General features: G+C 47.9%; 1 protein-coding gene across 1 annotated transcript in view; it reads right to left on the bottom strand.

Moving 5' to 3' along the window:
• Positions 1-1,570: 1,570 nt before the first annotated feature.
• RASGEF1C (RasGEF domain family member 1C) overlaps positions 1,571-26,574 on the bottom strand; it is a 39,381-nt gene continuing 14,377 nt past the window's right edge. The window contains exons 7-14 of the mRNA XM_040444179.1: positions 18,775-18,864; positions 17,108-17,210; positions 16,532-16,611; positions 16,353-16,448; positions 11,611-11,706; positions 9,657-9,780; positions 2,750-2,822; positions 1,571-2,272 (exon numbers count right to left, since the gene is read on the bottom strand). Of these exons, the coding sequence (XP_040300113.1) occupies positions 2,248-2,272; positions 2,750-2,822; positions 9,657-9,780; positions 11,611-11,706; positions 16,353-16,448; positions 16,532-16,611; positions 17,108-17,210; positions 18,775-18,864 (687 nt within the window). The 3' untranslated portion in view covers positions 1,571-2,247. The remainder of the gene's footprint in view (positions 2,273-2,749; positions 2,823-9,656; positions 9,781-11,610; positions 11,707-16,352; positions 16,449-16,531; positions 16,612-17,107; positions 17,211-18,774; positions 18,865-26,574) is intronic.

Raw genomic sequence — 26,574 nt, 5'->3', positions numbered from 1 at the left:
CCATTTCTGAACAGGAGAGAGCAAGGACTGAGCTGGGCCTTGGTTATGGGGAGGCATGGCTGTGGGGAGGCATTTGGGTGCCTGGCTTTGGAGAAGAAGCTGGAACCCTGGGCCCCGAGGCCTCTCCCAAAGCTTGGCATTCTGGGGTTTCCTCACAGGTCCCTGCACCAAGTCACTCAGGAACCAGGAGATGGAGCTGGGTGACTGGCAAGGGCTGGGGTCCAGAGTGTTCTGTCTCCCCGTGGCTGGGGTAGGACACAACCTTCTCGGGTGGGCACTGGACCCTGAACAGGCCTCCCTGAGCTTCATGGGCACCAGCCCTGGACCTGCCATCATGTGTCTCAGAGGCCACTAACTCCTGTGATGCTTGCTTCCTGCCTCTGATACAGGACTCAGTGTGATCAGAAGGCAGGGACGGTCCCTGCTGATGTCTGCATGTCCTGTATAATGTTGCCCAAGAGATACCAGGGAGCGAGAGAGTGAGGGAGCGAGGTGCTTCTAGCCAGGGCTCCTTGAGGCCCCATCAGGGGCTGGATGTGGCATGAGGCAGGGCGGCAGCCTGAGCCTGGCTGCTGGCTAAAGCCCATCCCTGCTCTGTTCCCTGCACTACTTGCCCTCTCTGGGGTCTCGGATGAAAAGGGGTTGTGCTGGGCTGGGCAAAGAGCAGATCCTGCCCAACCCTTATGTTCTCATGCCTTCTGTGGCCTTGCTGACATCCGGGGTTTGCTGGGCAGAATTCCCCAGAGAGGAGGCACTTGGAAATGTTGTGGCATTGTCTCTGCCTGTACCTCTCAGATGGGACCCCAAGTCCATGCCACCAGGACAGCCAGGTCTGGGACTGAGCAGGGCCTGAGACTGGCCAGGGTGGGTCAGTGAACCCTAACACACACCCCCCTCTCCCCAGCAGACCCTGACTGGGTGAAAGGTACACATCATACTCCCTGACTTCCTGGCTGGGTGACCTGGTCACATGCCAGGTGGGGGCTCAGCAGCTCCATGGCCCATCTGCTTCCTGGCACAGAAACGTGACTCAGTGTATGAGGGTCTGGGGTGGGGGGGTGGGGTGGGGGCGCGGGTAATGGGAGGAGTCTCATGGTAGCTTCATCAACCCCATCTCATCCCCACCCTCCAGCCCTCATAAAAGAAGTGTCTGGGGCGCCTGGGTGGCGCAGTTGGTTAAGCGTCCGACTTCGGCTCAGGTCACGATCTCGCGGTCTGTGAGTTCGAGCCCTGCGTCGGGCTCTGGGCTGATGGCTCAGAGCCTGGAGCCTGTTTCCGATTCTGTGTCTTCCTCTCTCTCTGCCCCTCGCCCGTTCATGCTCTGTCTCTCTCTGTCCCAAAAATAAATAAACGTTGAAAAAAAAAATTAAAAAAAAAAAAAAAAAAAAAAGAAGTGTCTGGTCACATGTAGGGCTGTTGGGTGTCCATTCACCAGGCCCTGTCAGTGCAACATGGGGTCTACAGAGTGGAAATGGCCACTGCATCCCCAGGCCCGAGCTGGGAAACTGCCCTTCATCCTGCCAGAAGTTTATGCCAGACCCACGAGTGAAAAGCACAGTGTGGACGTGGATATGCAGGGTGTATGAACATGTTTATACCAACTCTAGAGTTTACAATGTACTGTACATGTTGTCATTTTTGTGACTCAAATCTGTCCCATGACCTGTGTCACAGCTGTCACTGGAAAGCTATCCCCTGATACCAGCAGGATCCAGAAAGGGAGTGAATTGGGCTGCAGAAACCAGCCCATCTTGGGGCCAGGGGAGGGGGACAGGGTAGGGTCCATCAGCAGAATGGCAGGGGCCAGCGGCGTGGTGCCTGCTGGAGATGTAGAGGCTCCCAGGCCACCTGGTGACAGACTGGGGGTCAGCCCCTGTGGCACTCATCACCCAATGAGAGCGACACTGCAGTCACCCGGCCCTCTGGGGGTCGTGCCGTGTCCTTGCCGAGGTCACAGTAATGTGACCCCCACCATCCTGAAGGCAGGGCCCCTGAGGCACGTGCCACCCACATGTCAGGAGGCCCCTGGGCCTGCCGGGGCCGAAGTTCCACAAAAGGTGGAGGAAGGTCTCCTGTGCCGTGTGGTCGCTGGGGCGGGCGCCAGGCCGTGGGGTCACGGTTTGCAAAGCAGGGAAGCACCAACACCTCCACTTTCTGCTGGGCCGGCTGAGGCAGGGCTGCGGAAGGCTTCTGCTGACTTCCTCCCCTCCTCCTCCTCTACCTCCTCCTCCTCCTGCTCAGCGCTTCTCACGTCTTCCCCAAAATAGAAGATCTGCAGATTTAAACATGCCCAGGGTGGTGATTATACTTCCCTCCAGCCAGTCCCCTGCAAGGCAGGTGACTCCCACCCCAGAGGGGCTCTGTACCACCCTCTTGGCTTAGTCCTCAGAGCCCACTGCTGCAGGCTTGGTCTGACCTCCGCTGGGCCGTGTTAATAGGCTGAACGAGCAGGAGGTGGTGTCTCACTTTCTGGCATAAGAATATGGACTGGGGTTTCCTGGACCTGGACACACATCCTGACGGCCTGCAGGGCCAGCCTCCGGCCATGGCGGTGGGGGTGGGGGTGGGTTGCAATCCTAACCCCCCCCCCCCCCCAGTGCATGAGTCCCACCCCCACCCCTAAGAGCCTGGCCTGTCCTGCCCCCTCCCCACGGACCTGGGTATCCACGAAGCCCCTCAGCCCTGGCCTGGCCCCAAGCACCCACCTTCTCCCCCATGCCAGTCTTTACTCCCGTCTTCACAGACTCACCTTAGAGATTTCCACCTCTCTTTTTCTGTTTGGTTCTCTGGGCTCTCACTTTCATAAGAAGCCAAATAAAGACCTGGTCAGAAAACGAGGTAAAATCACACAGTTACGGCCTATGATAATAGCTTGCCCTATACCCAGAGTCTGACCTGCTTTTTATTCTTAAATTAAACCTGTTGGGAGGTACACATGCAGTTGTATGTGCTAATTAATACAGAGAGGTCGGTGTACCCTTTCCCTAGTTTCTCCCAGTGGTAACCATTTGCAAAACTATAGCACAGGACCACCACCAGCATGTTGACAGTTTGCAGAACACCCTCATCACCACCAGAATCCCTCACGCTGCCCTTGTAAGGCCCACCTGCTTCCCTTTCTTAATCCCTGGCCACCACTAATAGGTTCTCCATGTCCAGATTTTTGTCATTTCAAGAATGTGATATAGGGACACCTGGGTGGCTCAGTCAGTTAAGCGTCCAACTCTGGATTTCCACTCAGGTCACGATCTTGTGGTTTGTGAGATCAAGCCCCATGTGGGGCGCTATGCTGACAGCACAGAGCCTGCTTGGGATTCTCTCTCCCTCTCTCCCTCTCCCTCTCTCTGCCCTTCTCTCACTCTTGCTGTCTCTGTGTCTCTCAAAATAAATACATAATTTTAAAAGAAGAATGTGATATAAATCGAATCAGTATGTAACCTATGGGATGGTCTCTTTTCACTCCGAGTGATTCTCTGCGTTTCATCCAAGCTGTAGTATGAATCAATACTTAATTCCTTTTTCTTGCTGAAGACTATTCCGTGGCATGGATATACCACAGTGTGTTTAGCCACTCACCCACTGAAGGGCATCTGCATTGCTTCCAGTGTTTCTCTAGAACTATTTATGCTGCTGTAATCATTGGAGTGCGGGTTTTTTGTGTGAACATGAGTATTCGTTTCTCTGGGATAAATAAATGCCCGAGAGCACATTTACGGAGTCAGATAGTCGGTGCAAATTTAGTTTTATAAGAAACTCTTTGTCTAGTTCTACATCCTGAAGATTTCCTGTTACTTTTATTCTTCCTAAAAGCTATACAGTTTTACATTTTACATTCGAATCTGTGATTCATTCTGAGTTAATTTTTCATAAAAGGTGTAAGGATGAGGTCAAAGTTCATTTTTTGGCTTATGGATGCTCAGATGCCCCTGTTCCATTTGTTGCAAGGGCTCACTTTCCTCCGCTGAATTGCTTTTACTCCATTCTCAAAAATCCCTGGGCACAGTGGGGTGTCTGGGTGGCTCAGTCAGTGGAGCGTCTGACTTCAGCTTGGGTCACGATCTTGTGGTTCGTGAGTTGCAGCCCTGCATCTGGCTTGCTGCTGTCAGCTCAGAGACCGCTTCGGATCTTCTGTCCCTCTTGCTCTCTACCCCTCCCCATGCACACGCTCTCTCTGTAAAAATTGAATAAACATTTTAAAAAAGTCACTGGGCATTTGTGTGGGTCTATTCTTGGGTTCTCTATTCTGTCTCATTGATCCACGTATCTGTCTTACCAATACCACACTGCCTTGATTACTGTAGCTGTATAATATCAGCTTTAATATTGGGTAGAGTAATCCCTCCCATTTTATTCTTCTTTTTCAAAATTGTTTCAGCTATTCTAGTTTCTATGGCTTCCCATATACATTTCATTTAAAAAAAATTTTAAAAATATTTATTTTTGAGAGAGAGACAAAGTGTGAGTGGGGGAGGAGCAGAGAGAGAGGGAAACAGAATCCAAAGCAGGCTTCAGGCTCTGAGTTGTCAGCACAGAGCCCAACATGGGGCTCGAACTCATGAACCATGAGATCATGACCTGAGCTGAAGTTGGATGCTCAACTGACTGAGCCACCCAGGCTCACCCCCATATACAATTATCTTAGAATAATTGTATCTTTGTCTGCCAAAAAAAAAAAAAAAATACTGTCTTTTGATGGGAAAATCCTGGATTTTGATAGGAAATGCATTAAATCCATACTTAAATTTGGGGAGAATTGGTATCATTGCTATGCTGAGTCTTCCAATTCATGCATGTCATGTCCCTCCATTTATTTAGACCTTCTCTGATTTCTTTCATTAGCATCGTGTAGATTTTGGCATGCAAATCTTGGATATGTTTTGTTAGATTTACACCTAAGTATTTAATGCTTTTGAGAGATTATATTGAGTGATGGTATTGTATTTTTAATTTCAGTGTCCACATATTCATTGTTAGCACACAGAAATATGATAGATTTTTGTGTCTTTATCTTGTATTCTGCAACTTGTGCTGAACCCACTTAGTTCTAGGAGTTTTGGAGATTCTTTGGGATTTTTTACATTTTTTTAATAAATAAGGACAGTGTTAATTCATCCTTTCTGATCTGTCTTTATTTTCTTTTCTTGCGTTATTGCATGAACTAGATCTCCATTATTATCTTGAACAAAAGTGGTGAGTATATATCCTTGCCTTATTACTGATCTTAGTGAGAAAGCAGTGTTTCACCATTAAAAATGATGTTAGTGGAAAGGTTTTTGTAGGTGCAGTTTATCAGATTGATAAATTCCCCTCGATTCTTATTTTTCTGAGAGTTTTTCCCATGCATGGGTGTAGAAATCTGTCAAATGAATTTTCTGTATCAGTTGATATAATCAAGTCATTTTTCTCTGTTAGTCTGTTAATATGGTAGATGACACCGGTTGATTTTCAAATATTGAATAGTATTGTATCTCTGGAATAAACTCACTTGGTCATGATATCTAACTATTTTTCAATATTGCCAAATTCTATTTGCTAATATTTTGTTAAGGAATTTTTGCATCTATATCCACAAGGGATCTTAGTCTTTACTTTCTTTATTTTACTAACTTTATCTGGTTTTGGTGTCAGGGTAATACTGGCTTCATAAAATGAACTGGGAAGTTCCGTCCTCTTCTATTTTTTTTTTATGTTTATTTATTTTTGGGAGAGAGAGAGAGAGAGAGTGAGCAGGCAAGGGGTAGAGAGAGGGAGAAACGGAATCCGAAGCAGGCTCCAGGCTCCAAACTGTCAGCACAGAGCCCAACACAGGGCTCGAACCCATGCACTATGAGATCATGACCTGGACTGAAGTTGTATGCTTAACTGACTGAGCCACCCAGGTGCCCTGTCCTCTTCTATTTTTTGAAAACGATTGTGTAGAATCCATATTAAGTCTTCCTTAAATGTTTAATAGAATTTTCTAGTGTAACTGTCTGAGCCTAGAGATTCCATTTTTGGGATGTTTTTAAATTACAAATGCAATTTCCTTAATGGTTATAGGGCTATTCAAATGATCTATTTTGTGTTGAGTTTGTGGCAGTTTATGCTATGTAAGGAATTGGTCCATTTCATCTAACTGGCCAAATTAATGGGTCTAGAGTTGTTCACAGTATTTTCTTATTAGCCTTTCAATGATGACAGAAGCTATAGTGACATCTTCCATTTCATTCTAGATATTAGCATTTTCTGTCTTCTCTTTTTCTTTAAGAGGTTCTTTGCTGGAGGATGGCAATGTTACAGTTCTTTTCAAAGGACCAACTTCCTGTGGGTTACTTGAACAGTTTTTAGAATTCCATTTTGATTTATGTACAGTAAATTCCTGAAGGATATTTTCACTGGATATAGAATTCTGGGTTGGCAGCTATTTTCTTTCAGCACGTGAAAAATATGCCACTGCCTCTGGCCACCATGATTTCTGATGAGTACTCTAGTCATCCAAATTGTTTTGCCCTCATAGGTAAAGTGTCATTTCTTTCTCAGTGTTTTCAAAATTTGTGTCTTTTTATTTGGTGCTCAGAAATGTGACTATGATGTATCTTGGTATGGGTTTCTTTGGGTTGATCCTTTTTGGGATTCACTTGGCTTCTTGAATCTATAGGTTTCTATCTTTTCCAAATCTGGGAACTTTCCAGCCATTACTTCTTGGATTTTTTCAACCCTGTCAATTTTGTCCCCTTCCTTCCCAGACTCTGATGACAAGAGTGTTAGATCTTTTGTTATAGTCCCACAGGTCCCTGACACTCTGTTGTTCAGATTGTTTAATTTCTATTGTTCCATCTTCCAGCTCATCGATTCTTTGCTTTGTCTTCTCCATTCTGCTGTTGAGACCATCTACTCAGTTTTTTATTTTAGTTATTGTATTTTTCAATTCTATAATTTCTACTTGGCTCCCTTTTATATCTTCTGTTTCTTTGCTGATGCTTTCTATACTGTCACCTGTTTCAGAGAGCCTCAAGGCTGGCTGTATTGCTAGGCAGGTCTTGCAGAGGAAGCCTGGAGCTGAGTGCTGGGAAGGATTCTGTCAGAAGCTGTGACTAACCCAGTTGGGGCTCAATGCAGCTTAGGTCCCTTCTCTTGCTTTCTCCAGTTATTATTATTATTATTATTGGTTTTTTTTTTTTTTTGGTGGGAGGAAGGAGAGGATGAAACAAGGGTCACTGGAAGGAGCTCCTTTCTTTTTTGATTTGTTTTTTAAAGTTTATGTATTTATTTTCAGAGAGAGAGAGAGATAAATAGAGAGACAGAGTGAGAGTGAGCAAGAGAGAGAGAGACAGAGTGCAAGTGGGGGAAGGCAAGAGAGAGGGAAAGAGAGAGAGAGAGAGAGAGAGAGAGAGGGAGAATCCTAAGCAGGCTTCATGCTGTCAGTGCAGAGCCCAACACGGGGCTCAATCCCATGAACCGTGAGATCATTACCTGAGCTGAAATCCAGAGTTGGATGCTTAACTGACTGAATCACCCAGGTGCCTTGGAAGGTGCTCCTTTCTAAGGGCACTTCAGAAGGGCTAAGTTTTTTTGCTGTATGTTCATGGCTGAATCACTGCCTCACACACAGCAGGTTCTCTAGAGATACCATTGGCTGAAGGAGTGAATGAAATGCCCTTCTCTTGGGACACTTGGGTGGCTTAGTCGGTTAAGCGTCCAACTCTTGATTTCAGCTCAGGTCGTGATCTCACAGTTATGAGATGGAGCCCCACAATAGGCTTTACACTGGGCATGGAGCCTACTTAAGATTGTCTCTCCCTCTGCCCTCCCATGTTCATGCTCTCTCTCAAAAAAAAAAAAAAAAAAAAAAAGAGAAAGAGAGAGAGAAGAGAAATGCCCTTCTCTCACTCCTCTCCCTGCCCCCAGGCTCTCCCACCCCTTTCTTAATATGCTTTTGACACATTACTACACAAGTTCTATTGGTTAATGACAACAGTTATCACAGTAACTAGTAGGTTAAATAATGGCCCCCAGAGATATCCAGATCCTACTCCCCGGGACATGTGAATATGTTAGCTTCCGTGGCCAAAAGGGACTCAGCAGATGAGATTAAGTTAAGGATATGGAGATGGGGGGATTATCTTGGATTATCCAGCAGGGCCCTAAATGACACTGCAAGTGTCCTTCTAAGAGCGAGACAGAGGAGATGACCACAAGAGAGAAGATGATGTGATGGTGGAAGCAGAGGTTCAAATGATGTGCTTTGAAGATGGAGGAAGGGGGTCATGTGCCAAGGAATATTGGTGGCCACTAGAAGTCATAACAGGCCAGGGAACAGTCTTCCCCTCAGAGCCTCCAGAAATAACCAGCTCTGTTGACACCATGATTTCAGCCCAGTGGAACTGACTTTGGACTCTAAGAGAATAAATCAGTGTTGCTTTGAGCCACTAAGCTAGATGCAGCAGGTGAGGCTTAGAGAGGGTGAGGCACCTGCCTAGAGTCACACAGCTTGCTGGGGTGGGAACAGCCCAGGCTGGCTTATCCATCAGGCTGCTGAACTTCTTGTTGCAGGTAGGGATTGCTGTTTCAGGTGAACACTCCCCTCCCCCCAACCCACCCCCAAAAGTTAATGGTTCCAAAACATAACATATAAAATGGCAAACTTGAAAGTATTAACAATTAAAAGCAAAATCATTAAAAACTCCTTTCTCCTAAGTTTTTGTTTTTGGCAGAACATGTTCTCCCAGGCAGGGGTGTGGGTCCCTTTATAAAATGCTTGCTGTGGGGACGCCTGGGTGGCTCAGCTCGTTAAGCATCTGACTTCAGCTCAGGTCATGATCTTGTGGTTTGTGGGTTCAAGCCCCACATTGGGCTCTGTACTGACAGCTCAGAGCCTGGAACCTACTTCGGATTCTCTACCTGTCTCTCTCTCTCTGCCCCTCCCCTGCTCACGCTCTGTCTCTCTAGCTCTCAAAAATAAATAAACATTAAAAAATTTTTTTTAAATGCTTGTTGTGCTCAGTGGGGACCTCCTGGGGTAGGTTGAGGGTCTTGGATCCAGGAAGCAGCTGACCATGGGGCCACATTGCCTCCCCTGAGATGATCAACTCAGGACCAAATGGCCACTTGCTTCCAGCACTTTCTCTTCCTGGAGTATGCTTGCTTAGAAAATTCACAGCAAATTTGTCACATTTGATAAATGATCAGATGGGAATGCTGATTTACTGGAGGGCACAGACATTAATGGCACTCTGGAGAAAAGATGCCTCAGCGCACACACACACACACACACACACACACACACACAGGCATGCACGCACTCACACAAACATGCACACACCCCCAGCTGTGGAAAGACCCATGGGGAGCCCAGGGCTGTGCCTTCCCTATGTGAGCACCATCTTGCTTATTTTACCAATGAAGGAAGTGGGTGGGACCGATGGTTTCAATTTATGATGCCCAGCAGCAGCCATACTGTGTCCAAGGGGAACCCTGGCCCTGGGGACCCTGGAGGTCCCCAGCCTGCAGCTCCTCAGGCCCTGACTGGTGCTCAGCCTTCTCTACTCCCTTTCACATCCAGCAAACATGGGCGTGATGCGTCCTGCTCGCAGCAGGGGCCCCATATGGAGATGTGACTAGGAGACCACCCCAGAGTCCCAGAGCTGGGGGTGACAGAGGCCATAGGGTCACCTTACCATCCTCGCTGAAGATAGGGGCGGTGTGCAGGTAGTGGGTGATGCTGGGGTCTTGCTCAAAGGGACATTCCACTTGTTTCCACGTGATGAACTCTCCAACCTGCTTGGCCAGCTCCAGAAATTTCTGCCAGAGTCATTGAAACACAAATGGGAGTCCCTTACCCCGCCTCCACCCCTCAGTGCCTGGAGGTCACCTGTGAGAGCGGGCCAGTCTCACTCATCTGTCCCTGGGGGTCCACTCCTGGGCAGGGCAAGGCAGAGCACTAGGCAGTAAATGACAGACCCCCCATTAGGAAACCTGGGTGTTCGCCACATCTCTTCATTCCTTCTGTGGAATCTGGGGAGAGAGAGCATCTAGGGCCAGGTCATCGGCAGGCAGCACATCCAGCGAGAGGCGAGTATTACTCTAGTTTCATTCTTTTTCATGATTATGCCTGCGTTTGTTTATCTAGAGAATGATGCAAATAAATTTAAATAAATGTATTTAAGGAAGATTTAAGTGGATCCACTTAAAGCAGAATTTTATTTAAGTAAAATTTAAATACATTTATTTAAATTAAAAAAACATCTGTGCTGACTTAAAGAAGGCTTTTAAATAAACTGCCAGCATAAAGTCATGACCGGGTGGGAACGACCCTCTATGGCATCTTTCATCAGTCCTGGTGGCTGGCTCCAGCCCCCACTGCCCCTGCCCCAAATCTGGGGCCTCAGAATCACTTTACAGTCTTGTCTTTCCTCCCTTGGTCTCAGGTCTGAGGACCAGTTTAAGAAGAGTGCAATACAGGGCTTTCCACAGCTGGTATGTGTGGGGTCTTCTGGAAAGTGTGATCTTGGGCTCCCGGACCCCTCAGTTAATTTAACCCAAGGCCAGCCTCCTCCATGTCACTTCCAGTCCAGACTGTCCTGGGGATGGGGCGCCCAGACTCCCTGCTGGACTGGACTTCTCCCTGCTACACAGGTTCTCAGGGCTAACCAGGCCTGCAGGCAGCACAGGAAAGTCTGCCGGGGAGTCTGTGTGAGGCCCCAGAGCAGAGGCAGCTCCAGGCAAGAGGGCCCAGGTGTTGGGTGGCGGACCCACCAGCAGGGGATGCTGTCCCTACAGAGCCCTTGGTGGGCTCTGTGCCAAAGCCCTGTTTTAGAGAGGGAAAGACTGGGGCTCAGATAGCGCAGGGGCCAGCCCAGGACTGACTGTCCCTTGGTGTTGGAGGCTGGGTGGGGCCAGCACGAGTGTGGGCCAGCCTTCTTAGGGAGAAGAGTCTCCTCCTTCCTGCGGATTCGGGGGTTGTCACTGCTGCATGGCTGGCTTTGTCTGTCTGGCTCAGTGACCACTTGCTGTCACTGCCCAGGGCTCTCAGGGCTCCTGGGCCTCAGCTCCTACCATGCCTAGCCCACCAGCCACTCCAAGATATGTGTGCTGGGTGGTCCCATGTGTGTGTGGGGAGGGTCAGCCTGCCTTTGCTTCTAAGGAGCTCAGGGACTGGAGAGCTGTGACCAAGGAATGCCTAGTCCACTGAGTATGGCCTGGGCCACCCTCTGTCTGGGAGGTCAAGGGGAGCTTCCTGGAGGAGGGGGACACTTGAGCTGATGGCAGTGAGTGTCTGCAGAGGGAGTAGAAATCTTTCCTTCTCTGCCCACACTGCTTGCCCACCTCCTCCTGTGCTCAGGGAGGTGACACATGCCCTGTGCCCTGTGCAGGGCACAGCACCTCACCCATTGTCACTGTGGGTCCGTGGGGGCTTTCTCACAGCCTTGTGCTCTTCGAGGGTTGAAAATGAGTCTGCCTCACCTGTGGCGGGCAGTGGGGGATCAGTGCCTGCATGAGCCTCAGTCTCCTGTGGAAGGGGTGGGGTGGGGAGACCCTGATAATCCCGCCGTGATGTCTTGTGAACCGTCCCCCATTCGTCTGGTGCTCCTGCCCTGGGGGCTTTGATTGTTGGGGGCCCCTGGACTCTACCTCAAAGTTGACATGTCCATTGGGGAGGCGGTTGGCACAGCCCTCGTTCAGGAAGTAGATGTCTTTGATGAGCAGGCTGAAGAAGGGAATGACGATCTGGAAGAGAGAGGGTGCAGGTCAGCCCTCAGTCGGCAGGAAGCACAGGCCCCTTTACCCTAGCACCTGACTCTTTCTCCCCAGGCCCCATCAGACTCCAGTGCTGACTGAGCGCCTACTGTATACGGCACCCCCCCCCCCCCCCGCCTCCCCGTGTTGGGGCTGAATGAAAGATGCATGGTCCTCATGCCCTTTTAACATTTCTTCCACTCTCTGCTGGGAGAGGCTGGTGGCAGTTCCCCTCGACCCTCCACCATCCAGGGATCTGCAGACCACCTGGTTCAAGTGTGCCAGGAGGACTTCAGGTGCATGCAGAGCCCACCATGAGATATGTATGGAAAGTGAGTCACCTGTTGTGAAATTCTGCAGCCTACTTTTTAAAATATATATTTCATGATTTGTCATTTTATGCCTTTCTTGATGCCTGAAGGAACAAGACTTTGGAGCCCGGCCTGAGTAGGGCGGGGGTCTCTGCGTATCACTGCCTGGATGTCTCATTTCTCCCTCCCTGCTCTGCACGTGCCAACTCCTGGCCCCTAGGGAAGGGACACCCACTGCTGACAGCTCTGGCGACCTGAGGGGAGCTGGCTGGGTGCACGCTGCTGCGGTGGGTTGGACTGTGTCCCCCCAAAAGATATATTTGAGTCCTAAACCCTGGTGCCTGTGAATGGGACCTAATTTGGAGATAGTCTTTGCAGATGGAATCGAGTTAAGAGGAGGTCATACCGGATAGAATGAGCTCTCCTCCAGTGACTGACGTCCTTGTGAAAAGAGGGAAATTTGGACACACACAGGAAGGAGAGCCATGTGAAGACAGAGGCAGAGATGGGAGTGATTTGGCCACTGGCCAAGGAACACCCAGGGCCATCAGAAGCTGGGAAAGGCAAAGAAGGATGCCCCCTTTGGAGGGAGCACAACCCAGACTACCTTGATTTTGGCATCTGGCCTCTAGAATGGGGAGACAATACATTTCTGTCGTTCTTTCCTTTTTATAATTTTTTAATGTTTATAAATTTATATATAACATTTATAAATGTTTATGTTTTTGAGAAAGAGAGACAGACCGTGAGTGGGGAAGGTACAGAGACAGACGGAGACAGAATCCGAAGCAGGCTCCAGGCTCTGAGCTGTCAGCACAGAGCTCAACGCGGGGCTGGAACTCATGAGCCGTGAGATCCTGACCTGAACCGAAGTTGGACACCCAACCAACTAAGCCATTCAGGTGCCCCTGTTCTTTTTTCATTTTTAAGTAGGCTTCACACGCAGTGCGGAGCCCAACACAAGGGCTTGAACTCATGACCCCAAAATCAAGACCTGAGCTGAGATCAAGTCAGATGCTTAACCGACTGCGCCGCCCAGGCGCCCCAACATTTCTGTTGTTCTAAGCCAGTTCCCAGGGAACTAACACACCTACTGTGCCCTCAGGCTCCAGAGCTGGGCATGTGCTGCCAGTCCAGCCAGGAGCGGCCTTCAGCCCATCACCCTTGGGACTAGGCGCCAGGACCTGACATTTCTGGCTAACCCCTTATCTAAGTTGATAAAGGCTTTGAGATCAGGACCTGGGTACGACCACTCTGCACAGTACAGATGCATGGATGGCTCAGTGGGTCAAGGAAGATGGAAAACTGAGGCCCACACAGTGGCAGGACCTGGCCCAAGGTCACCCAAGTGAGTGAATGCTGAGGTTAGGACCAGAGCCAGATTTAGCAGGGAGATGAATTGCCTGGTATGTCCAGGGCTGAGGGGTTACATGAGATACAGTTTCAGTGCTAAAAGTGGAGCCATCCCAGGGAAACTGGGACAAACTGGTCACCTTAGATTTATGTCAACTCCTCAGACATTTGCTCAGGTCTTCACTGTGCTAGGTGCTGGGGCTTGGAGAAGAGTGAGGGTGTGTCAGACACATCCAGTGTAGTGGAGCCTTTTCCCTGAAGTCTTTGCTACCTATAGGCTGGGTTTAATTCCCATGTGGGCCCCTAAAGAGCCCTCCACTCATGCCCTTGTCACAGGGGCATTGGTGGCCGGCCTGAGTACTCCGTTGTGCCAAGCTATACATGCATGGGGATCGAGTTTCATCTCAGCAAGTTCCGAGATGCAAGGTTCTATTACCCTAATTTACAGACAAGGAAGTCGAGACCCAGAGAGGTTAAGCAACTCATACAAGCTCACACAGCAGTAAGTAGCAGAGGAAGGACTAGCCCCTGTCCTGCCTGCTTTCTCACTGTGCCAGGAGGGAGAGCAGTCTCTGTGCATCTCCCTACGCCCACCACAGTGCTGAGCCCCAGGCCCAGGGTTGGGGCATGATGGCTGCGTTGGGTTGCAATGTGCCTGAAATGTTCCAGGACAGGGAGGGGATTAAGGGCAGTGGTCCTCGGGGACTCAGTGCAGGCTTCCTAGAGGGCGGACATTGGAACTGGTCCTCAAAGAGGCAGCATTTTCTGAGAACTTCTCACCATTTCTGCCTGCCCACATGGGCTCAGGCTACCATCCTATCAGGCTTTAGCATCCTGGCCGGTCTTCCTGCCCCCATGGGTTGACTGCAACCCACTGATGTTGTTTTCTGGAGCTAAGCGGTGGCAATAGGGGGTCAGCCAAAGAATCCTGTGTGGAGTGGGCCCCATCACAGAGATGGGGAGAAAGAGGGGCAGATAGGAACTAGCTATAGATAAGAAGAAAGCATAGAATGTCATGACCACTGAGACCTCCTGGCCTCAAAATTTCAGCTGTAGCAGTGAGGAACTGTGAGAGCATCAGCAAATATCCTTCCTTCCTTCCTTCCTTCCTTCCTTCCTTCTTTCTATCTGTCCCTCCATCCATCCAACCATTCATCCATCCATCTTCCAGTCTCCTATCCATTTATGAAGCACCTTCTGTGGGCCCAGCCGATGATCCATATCTCTTTGGACGTTAGAGGAGAATGCAGCAAAATGAAAGGCACAGCTCTGTAAATCACCCACCTCGAGCCCCCGTACCCCAGAGCTGGAAGGGGGCTCAGAGTGCAGGAACGGGACATCACAGTCCACCCCACAGCCACCTGGTGAGCACGGATGGAAGAAAAATAGTGCAGAGTGCCAGTGCCATAATTGACATCTTGGACCAAAGGTGGCAGCCAACTCTATCTGCCCCCACTCCACAGTCCCACTCTTGGGCCACAGGCGAGGACCTCTGTGACTGCCACACAGCACCTGAGTTCTGGGAATAAGACGAGGCCTGGTGGTGCGCTGGAGAGGCTGACTCCTGGTTTTGCCACCTACTTGCTGTGAGACTGGACAAGTGAGGTCTCCTCTCTGAGACTCAGTCTTCTAATCTGGGAAATGGCACTGCTAGAATCCACCCGGTAAGTAGTCATCAGAATTGAATGGAAGGGAGAGACAGAGTCAAGTAGCCCTCACGTGGTAGGTGTTCAGTGAAGCAAGGTCTCTGTCCCTGCCACTCTGGTTTTGCAGCTTCCTGGCTCCTGGGGGACAGGCTCACTTGCCCGGGATTTTGAGGTTCTGTCTCACTGAATGCTGCTCCCTGGCATCAGCCCTCCTCAGACCCAGAGCTGCTGAAGGGCTCACAGCCTGAATAGGAAAGGCCAGCTGGATAGGACATAGCCATCAGTGGGGCCAGGGTCTGTGAACACCCACCCCCACCCCTGGGTGGGGGGCTGGGAGGGCCGGCTGGGTGGCACAAATGTGCAGGTCTTGGCCTGCTCCCCAGACTTAAAACCCTGGTAGCCATCTCATCTAATTCCACAGGGACTTTGAATTTCAAGAACAGCAACTTCTTCTCAAACTGGAAACAGACCTCCACAAACATGGCAGAGACCTAATTCTGCCAATATTCCTGCCAGGAGATCAGGCAGAAAAGGTCTTGGTGTTTCTTCCCCATGGCTATGATAACTCTAATCATCGGGCTGGTGACAGGTTTTAAGCCAGAGGTTCCCCGCAATCCCAGGGCCCAGTTTCTTATATTGGAGGCCACCAGGAGAATTTGGGAGACAAATACAATTGATCAGGGTCAGCAAGGCCCCCAAATGCAAATGTATAAGAACAGAGCCTGTGAAAAGGCAGTTCTAGTGAGCGAGAAGCTTGGTTCAGTCATTGCCAAAACCGTGAATGTGATCTGAAGCTATATCAATGAAGGTATTGCGTTTAGAGTAAGGAGGTGTAAGACCCTATGTACTTGTAAACAATTTGATCTGAAACAGAAGGGACTCTGACAAGTCACACTGTTCAGGGACCAAAGAGATCCAAGTGGGGAGTGGACTGGAGACCGAGTATGGCGGGGCAGACCTGGGTTGTTGACTTAGGAGGGAGGGGAAGGGGACCTGGGGGGGCCGAAGTACTGGTGGGTAGAAGAGGGAGCAGCCTCATTCTGCATGGTCCTCCAGAGAGGACAACCCCAGCCCCATAAGGGAACACTTCCTACCAGCTAGAGCTGCGTGAGCATGGGCTGATCTGTTCTGTAAGGTGGTGAGTTCCCCAAATTGGAGGCAAAGAAGGAACATGGCTGCCTATACAGATGCTGTAGAAGGGCAGGGGTTTGGACCCAGTGACGTTGGAGTCGGCATAGAGGCTCTCTGATACAACCCATCTAGGCCAAGGTAGGGAGTAGGAAGGAGTAGGGAGGAGCTCTAAAGGCCAGGCAAGCCTCTGACCTACCTTCTCCCGGCTGCTGTGGGCAGTCAGGGAGCGGTGGGCTGCCCCCCGCAGGGCTGTCCTGTAGTTGCAGAAATTCCCTGTCGGGTCCATCTGGTGCTGGAAGGAGACAGGGAAGCATGTGGGGGAGCTGCATCCCAGGGTCGGCCAGTTCCAGCTGGCAGCCTGGCAGCCTTGCTTACCTCAAGGATGAAAAACTTGGCTGTCTTCACTTTGGCCCAGGTCTTCTTCAGCCTGGAGACAGGGCTCATGTTCATGCCGGCTGGAAGAGGGAGGGTCGAGCTAGGGGAGCGTCTCTGGGCTGCACAGTCTGCTTAATTCCCTCGGGCGGGAGGCCTGGGGGGTGGCCCCAGTTGGCCGCCTGAACCAAGGTTGAGGCCTCTGCAGATGGCCCAATGGTGGTGTATGGGTGCTGGGGACACTGTGTCTGGGCGAACCGGCCCATGTGTGCAGGCCCCTGTCCCAGTCCCCGCCAAACTGGCCCCACACCATGACCAGGGTCTGCTTTGGGCCCCTGCTGTCCCTGGTTCTGGGGACACACTGTCCAGCCAAACACCCTGGCAAGGAAGGCCTCAAGGCGGGGGGGGGGGGGGGGTCAAGTCTCCAGGACCTCTGGGGCAGGGGAGTATGGGCTCAGCAGCACCAACCTTGCTCAGAGGAGGGCCCTGGTTTCCCCCCACCCCGCACCCCACCCCTGGCCTGTCTGCATGTGCCTCTGGGAGCGCTCCCATGGGGACCGGGCCGGCTGGCCTACTCACAGATAATGGCCATCAGAGAGTTGAAGTTGCCAATGTTGAAGCACTCACGGGCCACGTCAATGAAGAACTCCACCACCTGGGCCCTCTGCTTCTTCTTGGCCGGCTGGGGACAAGGCATCTGAGCCTTAGTGGTGACACGGCCCCACCCCGTCACTAGGCCAGTCCCTCATCAACATTCTCTCAACCCAGTTCACGGTGGAGACGCTTGATGCTGGGTAGTCTGCAGCCAGAGAGCTCAGGGTCTCTGCACGTCCTTGGCAGAGCCCACCACCATGAAGGGCTGCGGGGGAGGGGGTCTGACGGGACTCCATGGGGCATCCAGAGTGCTGAGGGGCTCTCCCTCCAAGACACTGCTCCTCCCTCCAGGCCCAGCTCCAGCATCCTCCCTGGCTCCCTCACCTGTCCCCCGTGCATTGAGCTTGCTCTCTCCACACTGGGGCTGCACGGACCCCGGCCCTGTCCCCAGAGTGGCCCCTCCACTGCTTCCTGTTGAATGACTGCATGACTTCACCTCCAGCTTGTGGCCAAGTGCTTGGGACCCTGACTTCTCTGATGGCTCCAAACAATGTCATCCCCTGGGCCGTCCTAGACTGAGGCACTGCCTGACTCCTGGGAGGGCTCAGTCCAGCTTTGCCTATGTAAAAACCGCCACCTGAGCTGCCAGGCCAGTGATGCAAATGCAGGAAGCAGATGGGCCTCGTGGAACCCTACCCTGTGTTCTTTCCATATGGATTTTGCCGGCTTGCTCTTACGTGCAGCAGTGATCTTTACTGCCACAAGGAAGCATGAGACCTGCTGCCCAAACCCCGTTCAGAAAGCCTCCCACCTGAGGTCCTTCCTGTCCCTGTCGGGGTGTCTGTACAGTGGTGGAGATGGCTGAGCCTGGTGGGGATGGAGGCCAGGCATTTCAGCCCGCTGTGTGCCCAACAGGAAGCACTCCCAATGCTGAGGCATCGCAGACCAGCTTCTCCTTCTGAGCAGGCCTGCCTCTGCCCCTTTCTCTGCCCCTTACCCCAGTTTCCATCTCAGCATTTGCTTCCAGAGAGCCCCATCTAGCACCTGTGTTGCCTTCAGTCTTTCCTTCCCTGACACAAATGGCCCCAGGGCCTCACCTGATGGTGACAGGGGGCTTGGAGGAGGTTCCTCCACTCTAAGGAAGGGAAGAGGGTGGGCAGGGTCTGGCCCTGAGGGACCGTGACTTGGTGACAAGGGCACCTGGCTCAGTATTGATGTCTTCCTGCCTTCTGGGAGAAGCTGGAGACCTGGGCTTTGCATGTACAATCTCCCAGTTCTTAAAAGGTTGGGGCATTTCTACTCTAAATCCTGAGAGAGCCAAACACAGTGTGGCAGCAGGGCAGGCCACGCCACCCAAGGCAGATAGGAAGAGATGGGGGTGGGACCACTTGGCAGATCTGACTCCTTCAGCAAGCCATCTCTGACACTCTCTGTCAGAGTCCAGTGGATCCGTGCCAGGCTCCATACAGAGAGAAATGTCACGGTAGGCAAGCTGGGTGGTGACACCTGGTGTCCCAGAGAGGTGCCCAGCTTGGTCCCGGGCTTGGACACGGACAAGCTCAAGAGGCCCTTCTGGTTCCCTCCCAGGTGGGCTCCCCCAACCCCCACCACCTTTGGCTAAGCCAGGTCATACCCCCCGGCTTTCTACGCACCATGCAGATCTCAGTCGCCACGAGGTAGCACAATCTGTTGAACCATTTCACATAAGCCTCCAGATTGTTGGTCTTGTCACTGAAACAAGGCTGGGAAAGACACAAGGATCATACTCAGTCTTTCTGTCAATAACTTTTGGAACATGGAGTCAGTTCATTGATCATTATTGTAGATAATCTGGAAACCGTTGAAACCTCAAAATCATCCACAAATACCAATGGTTTCAAGTGTATCCTTCCAGTCTTTTTTCTATATACTCGAAGATGTAAGTTAATATGATATATATATATATGTATATGCATAACTCCCCCACATCTGATTGTCATTTTTCATGGATTCTGTCTTTGTGAATCTGTCTGCTTCCTAAAAATGTATTTGTAGCCCCAAATCGCTACTCATGTCACTGTCACTTGCTGTCATTCATGGATATGTGCAGAGTGGCAAAAAATTTGACTTTGGCTCAGGTCACGATCTCACGGTTCATGGGTTCGAGCCCCACATTGGGCTTGGTGCTGACAGCTCAGAGCCTGGAGCCTGCTTCAGATTCTGTGTCTCCCTCTCTCTCTGCCCCTCCCCTGCTCATGCTCTCTGTCTCTCTGAAAAACAAATAAACATTAAAAAAAAATATTTGAGTCACTCAAAGTGCCTTTTTGTTCCCAGCAGAGGTTGAGCTGACACCCTGCCTTCTCGTTTCAGCTCCCCTACTGTGAAGAAACTGTCCTTTCTTTTTTGTGGTCTGTTCAGTGTGATGGTGAGTTCCCTGCTTAACGTGGCTCCAAGCACAGTGCTGCAGTTCCTGAGCACATGAAGGTTGTGATGTGCCCTAACGAGAAAATATGTGTTAGGTAAGCTGCACTCAGACATGAATCATGAGTTCAATGTTATTGGAAGAACAATATACGTTAAATACGGTGTCTTTGAACAGAAACACGCACAATGCAAGGTTATGTATTGGCTGGTCGATGCAAATGTGGTGGGAGGCTTGCAAGGAACTTACCTCTGTATTTCCCTTGGGAGCAGTGGCATTTGCTAATTCTGTGTTCATGACAACTTCATGGATATAATCATGTTAAATTATGAGAGTCAACTGTATGTATCTATCTGCACATAACTGTGTACATGCTTCCATATTTTTCCACATGAACCTTTTCATGTATCATAAAATATCCCTTGGAAACATAATTTTTCAATTGATGTGGAATATTCAGCTGTATAAATGTACTGAAGTTTAAAAGATTTAACTTAACTTAAATATTCATGTTGAAATTGCCAGGGTGACTTTCAATAAGTAGAGGCGGAGATGGAATTGGGGATCTATTAATCCAAAAGAAGTAAAGAGGAAAAAAGATACGGAAGAGGTGGGAAGACAAGTCAAAGGTGCACAGAAAGTGGTAAAACCTGATCCATATATATCAGTAATTATAATTGCTGTTATTTTATTTTATATTATTTTATTTTACTTTATTTTATTTTTCAGAGTGTGTGTGTGTGTGTGTGTGCGTGAGCAGAGGAGAGGGGCAGAGGGGGAGAGAGAGAGAGAGAATTTTTTTCTTTTGGTTTATTTATTTTTGAGAGAGAGAGAGCATGAGCAGGGAAGGGGCAGAGAAAGACAGAGACACAGAATCCAAAGCAGGCTCCAGGCTCTGAGCTATCAGCACAGAGTCCCACACCGGGCTCTCATGAGCCATGAGATCATGACCTGAGCTGAAATCAGATGCTTTAACCAACAGAGCCATACAGGTGCCCAGAATCATTTTTTTTTTAATGTTTGTTTTGAGAGGGGGAGGGGCACAGAGAGAGAAGGAGAGAGAACTCCAAGCAGGCTCCATGCTGTCAGTGCAGAGCCTGATGTGGAGCTCAATCCCACCATGAACCATGAGATCACGACCTGAACTGAAATCAAGAGTTGGATCCTTAACAGACCGAGCCACCCAGATGCCCCGAGAGACAGAATTTTAAGCAGGCTCTGCACTCAGTGCAGACCCTGACTCGGGGCTTGATCCCATGACCAGAAGAAATCAAGAGTTGGATGCTCAACCAACTGAGCCAGTCAGTTGTCCCAATTGCTGTAATCTTAAAACCCCAGCTACTTGCTATTTTCAAGTGGGACACCCCAAATCCAAAGATATAGGTTAAAAAAATGGAAAAACATATATGAAAAATATCACATAGCTGTACTAATATTAGACAAAATAGATTTTAAGGCAGGGAAAAAAAGACTCTAGGGCAAAAAGCATCAGAGAAGATTAAAGGGTAACCACATAGTGGTAAAAGTTTGATCAATTGAGGGTATGTCACAAGTCCATACTTGCTTGCGCCTAACAACATAGCTTCAAAATATGAAGGCAAATGCAGTCAGAAAGTAAACCTCTTTATAGGGAGAAATCACATCTTCTTGCCACGGTGGAAGATTTTCACACATTGGCAGTAATCCATAGATTATGGAGACAAACAAGACAGTATAAATATAAATTTGAGCAACACAATTTACATAGTTGAAGTAATGGACAGATATGGAAGCCTGTCTACCCTCCACCCTATGAGAATGTGCATTCTTTTCAAATAGTCGGAAATCTAAAAACACATTTTAAAATAATCTATGGGTCAAAGATGAAATCGTCGCGAAATTAAAGCAAGAACGAAAATGTTGAAAAACAAAATGTGGAGGATGCAAACAAAAAATATATTTAGAAAGAAATGGATAGTCTTTCATGCTTTTATTAGAACAGGTGCTCCTGGGTGGCTCAGCTGGTCAGGTGTCTGACTCTTGATTTTGGCTTGCGTTATGATCTCGTGTTGTGAGATTGAACCCTGCGTCAGGCTCCATGCTGAGCCGGAAGCCTGTTTAGGATTCTCTCTCCCTGCCCCTCCCCCACTCACGCTTGCACACGTGTGCTCTGTCTCTCAAAAAGAAAAAAAGAAGAAGAAACGATAACAACAGGCTGAATATTCAACAATAAAAAATAATTAGAAAAGGAAAAAGAAAGAAAGAATCCAAAGCTTTCTGGATTTTTGGATTTCTACTTTCTTTGAAGTAGATGGAGGGAAATAATAAAGATTAGATGCAACACATAGGATCAAGGAAGCTAGAAGCTCTTTATTTGAAAAGGCTAACAAAATTGATGAACACTTAGCAAGAGGGATGACGGAACAAGGACGGATGTAAATACAGAGAATATTAGAGGTGAGTATGACTTGTTTGTTTAAAACAAACAAGGAAAATCTTGAATCAGTCCATGAAAGTCTTCCCTAAATGGAAATAGCAGGTCCACATGGTTTCGCTGGCAAATTCTAGCCCAATGATCCAGGAGGAGGAAATTCAGTCTTTTATACAGAAGAGAGAACAGGGAAAGAGAAAATAAAGACTAGAAAAGAAGAGGGGCAGGCAGGAAAATAAGAAGACTGTCTCATGATTATAGCTGCAAAAATCCTAAACAAAACAAGAGCAAACGGAATCTTAGGATGTACAAAAAAGATAACGATCACGACCCGATTTCATATATCCCAGAAATGCAAGGGGGGGGGGCTCCACATTGGAAAAAAAACGACTAATACAGTAAGTAGTTCCCCCCTTATCTGTGGTTTGTTTTCTGTGGTTTCAATTACCCGCCATCGAGCAAGGTCTGGAAGCAAGATGATCCTCCTTCTGACATAAGGTCAGCAGTAGCCTAACACCACGTCATTGGGCCTACATCATTCACCTCCCTTCATCTCCTCACGTAGGCATTTTATCATCTCACATCATCACAAGAAGGGTGAGTGCAGTGTAATAAGATATTTTGAGAGAGAGAGGCCACATTCACACAACTTTTGTTATATTTTATGGATTTATATGTTATTATATATATATAATTTATATATTATAAATATATATATAAATATATATAAATATATATATATTATATATAAATATATAAATATAAATATATAAATATAAATATATATAAATAACATATATAATTTATATGTTATTATAATTGATCTATTTGATTATTAGTTGTTATCTCTTACTGTGCCTGATTTATAAACTTCATTATAAGTATGTATAGGAAAAAACATAGTATAGAGCTCAGTACCATCCGTGGTTTCAGGCATCTGGGGTTTTGGAGTATATACCCTGTGGATAAAGAGGGAGCCTACTGTATAAATAATCACTTAACAGTTTAAAAGAGAAGAGAACCTAAGGTCAATCGATCCAGAAAAAGTAGTTGAGAGGGGCACCTGGGTGGCTCAGTCGGTTAAGCGTCTGACTCTTTAATTTCGGCTCAGGTCATGATCTCACGGTTTTGTGAGTTCAAGCCCCATGTCAGGCTCTGCACTGGCTCTGCAGAGCCTACTTGGGATTCTCTCTTTCCTCTCTGCCCCTCCCCAGCTCATGTTCTCTGTGTCTCTCTCAAAATAAATAAATAAACTTAAAAAACATTAAAAAAAAAAAAGAAAGAGTAGTCAATAAAATACAACAACCATTCATGATAAGAACTCTCTGCCAAGGATACTGCCTTAAGCTGATAAGGGACATCTAAAAAAATGATCTTATAGTAAACACCATACTCTATTGTGACCTGTTAAAAGCATTCTGTTTAAAATCAGGACAAAAGAAGGATGCCGGGTAGCAACACTTCTATTTAGCATTTTACCAGAGGTCCTAGTTAGCATAATAAGCAAGAGAGAGAAATTCTTATTAGTCAGAATTAGCAGGGCTATTCTGCAGTAACTAATAATCCCAACATTTCAGAGTTTTAAAAACTAGGATCCGTCTGTCATGTCGATTTCCTATCAGTGAGGATTCTTTGTATGGCTACCATAGAAATAAAAAGAGTAAGGATTGGAGTGGTGCCTGGGTGACTCAGTTGGTTAAGCGTCCAACTTCGGCTCGGGTCATGATCTCATGGTTCGTGAGTTCAAGCCCCCTGTCGGGCTCTGTGCTGACACTGCAGAGCCTGCTTGGGATTCTCTTTCTCCCTCTCCCTCCGCCCCTCCCCTGCTCATGCTCTCTGTCTCTCAAAAATAAATGATAAAAAAATATGCATAAAGTGCTCAGAGGAAAAAAGTCTAACAAAATCTGTTTAATATTTTTATGGAGAAAGTTATAAAGCATTAGAAAGGTATTACAGAGGGGTGTCTGAGGGGCTCAGTAGTTTAAGCATCCGTCTTTGGCTCAGGTCATGATCTCATGGCTCATAGGTTTGAGTCCCACGTCGGGCTCTGTGCTGACAGCTCAGAGCCTGGAGCCTGCTTCAGATTCTGTGTCTCCCTTTCTCTGCCCCTTCCCCACTCATGCTCTGTCTCTCTCTCAAAAATAAATAAAAATTAAAAAAAAAGAAAGGTATTACAGAGTAGATCTAAGTAAATGGAGGGACCCACCATTTGTATGGATTGGAGGACTTATTATCATGAAGATGATAATTCTTCCCAAACTGGTCCACATGTCATATATCTTAACAAAATCACAGTAGGATTTTTCATTGAATTTGACAAAGGATGTAAAAAGTCAAACAGAAAAACAGAAGGCAAGGGCACCTGGGTGGCTCCGTCGGTTAAGCACCCGACTCTTGATTTCAGCTCAGGTCATGATCTCTCAGTTTGAGTTCAAGCCCCCATGTCGGGCTCTGCTGACAGTGCAGAGTCTGCTTGGGATTCTCTCCCTCTCTCTCTGCCCCTCTCCCATTTGCATGTATGCACACACACACTCTCTCAAAATAAATAAATAAAACTTAAAAAAAGAAACAAGAAAAACAAAGGGCCAAGAACAGCCAAGCCACCCCTAAAGAAGAACAGGAGAATTTACTTGACTAGACAGCGAGACTGATCATACAACTATAAAAATGAAGACTATGTAGGGGCGCCTGGGTGGCTCAGTCGGTTAAGCGTCCAACTTCAGCCCAGGTCATGATCTCGCGGTCTGTGGGTTCGAGCCCCGCGTCGGGCTCTGTGCTGACAGCTCAGAGCCTGCAGCCTGTTTCAGATTCTGTGTCTCCCTCTTTCTCCGACCCTCCCCTGTTCATGCTCTCTCTCTGTCTCAAAAATAAATAAATGTTAAAAAAAATTTTTTTTAAATGAAGACTGTGTATATTGACACAGAGATAGAAAAATTGACCAGGGAAACAGAAGAGACAGTCCAGGAACGGATCTACACGTGTGTGGAAACCTGACACACGATAGTGACAGAACTGTCTGGGCATATTGGTGGGCAAGGCAATCCATAAATTATGGTGTAGGAACAATTCCTATTTGTGTGGAAAACCATGAACATGGATCCCCACCTCAATCCATAGCCACAGAGTGAATTTCAAATCCAAGACTTAAATGTGAGGGGCAAAAGTTTTAAAACTTCTAGAGGAAAACATTGGAGATTATCTTCATGACCTGGGTAGGGAGTAGGGAGGGATTTCTTTACTACCTCCCCAAAACCTAACTGACAAAAAATAATCACCTACTACACATATTTAAAAAAAACAAAAACAAAACAACTTATTTAAAAAAAAAAAAAGCTCTTGATAATCCTTAAGAAAAAGCCAAATCACCAAAAGGAAACTGGCATTTCATAGAAAACAAGAATGTCCAAAACACATGAAAAGATGTTCCGCTTAATAGCTTGACATTTAAAAGTCTGACAATTTGAGGGGCGCCTGGGTGGCTCAGCCAGTTAAGCATCCGACTCTGGGTTTCAGCTCAGGTCATGATCTCACAACTTGTAGTTTCGAATCCCACATTGGGCTCTGCACTGACAGCAGGGAGCCTGCTTGGGGTTCTCTGTGTCCCTCTCTCTCTGCCCCTCCCCTGATTTCTCTTTCTGTCTCTCTCAAAAATAAATAAATAAGCATTAAAAAAATAAAAAAAAGGTGGGACAGTTTCACGTGTCAGTGAGGGTGTGAAGCAAGAATGCCTCCCTGCTGGTAGCGCGAACGGGCATCGCCTGGTAAGGCTGGCCATGGGCCCAGCCTGTGACACAGTGTTTTCTGTCCTAGGTATATTGTGGAGCCTAGGGCACAACTATTTTCATATTCATACAATGTCATTGTCTTTTCATTGTGTTGACATTTGCACTGGCGTGTAAAAGAAAATCGTGTAAAATGGCTTCCCTCTTAGCCCGAAGCAAGGCAGAGTCACCAAGCCATAATCAGTGGTCATTGTGTTCCTCACTATCACACGTTCGAGGTCAAAGAAAAGAAGTGAGTGTGACTTCAGAATGTCCTTGAGGAGGCAAACATTTCAATTTTATTAAATCTCCATCCTTGTGTACACATCTTTTGGGTATTTTTTTTAATTAAAAAATTTATTTTTATTTTTTAAATTATTTTTGAGAGAGAGAGAGAAAAAACATGAGTGGGGGAGGGGTGGAAAGAGAGGGAGACACAGGATCCAAAGCAGGTTCCAGGCTCCAAGCTGTCAGCACAGAGCCTAACACGGGGTTTGAACGCACACACTGTGAGATCATGACCTGAGCCGAAGTTGGATGCTTAATGACTGAGCCACCCAGGTGCCCCTCTTTTTGGTGTTCTAAGTGACTAAACACAAAACACTTCTGATGCATACAGAATTCAGGTCTTGAGGAAAAGCACTGGTGTGATTGGTTTGTGAGAAGAACTGGCCACTTTTCTCAGGAGACACCATTTTTACTCAAAAGAAGGACTGACCAACTATGGTTTTTCAGACTTCAGTATTTGGTTAATATTTTCTTGAAAATCAACAAGATGAGTCTGTCACTTCAAGGAAGCAATTGATGGTATTTGTTGCCAATGATAAAATTCAAGTTTTTAAGAGAAGGTTTGGAACTTGTAAAACATGTATCTGTCTCT

The sequence above is a fragment of the Herpailurus yagouaroundi genome, unplaced genomic scaffold (assembly GCF_014898765.1).
Source record: "Herpailurus yagouaroundi ecotype Mexico unplaced genomic scaffold, PumYag 192, whole genome shotgun sequence".
Taxonomy (NCBI): Eukaryota; Metazoa; Chordata; class Mammalia; order Carnivora; family Felidae; genus Herpailurus; species Herpailurus yagouaroundi.
The sequence above is the reverse complement of the archived record's forward strand: the minus strand, read 5'-3'. Positions and strand labels throughout refer to the sequence as shown.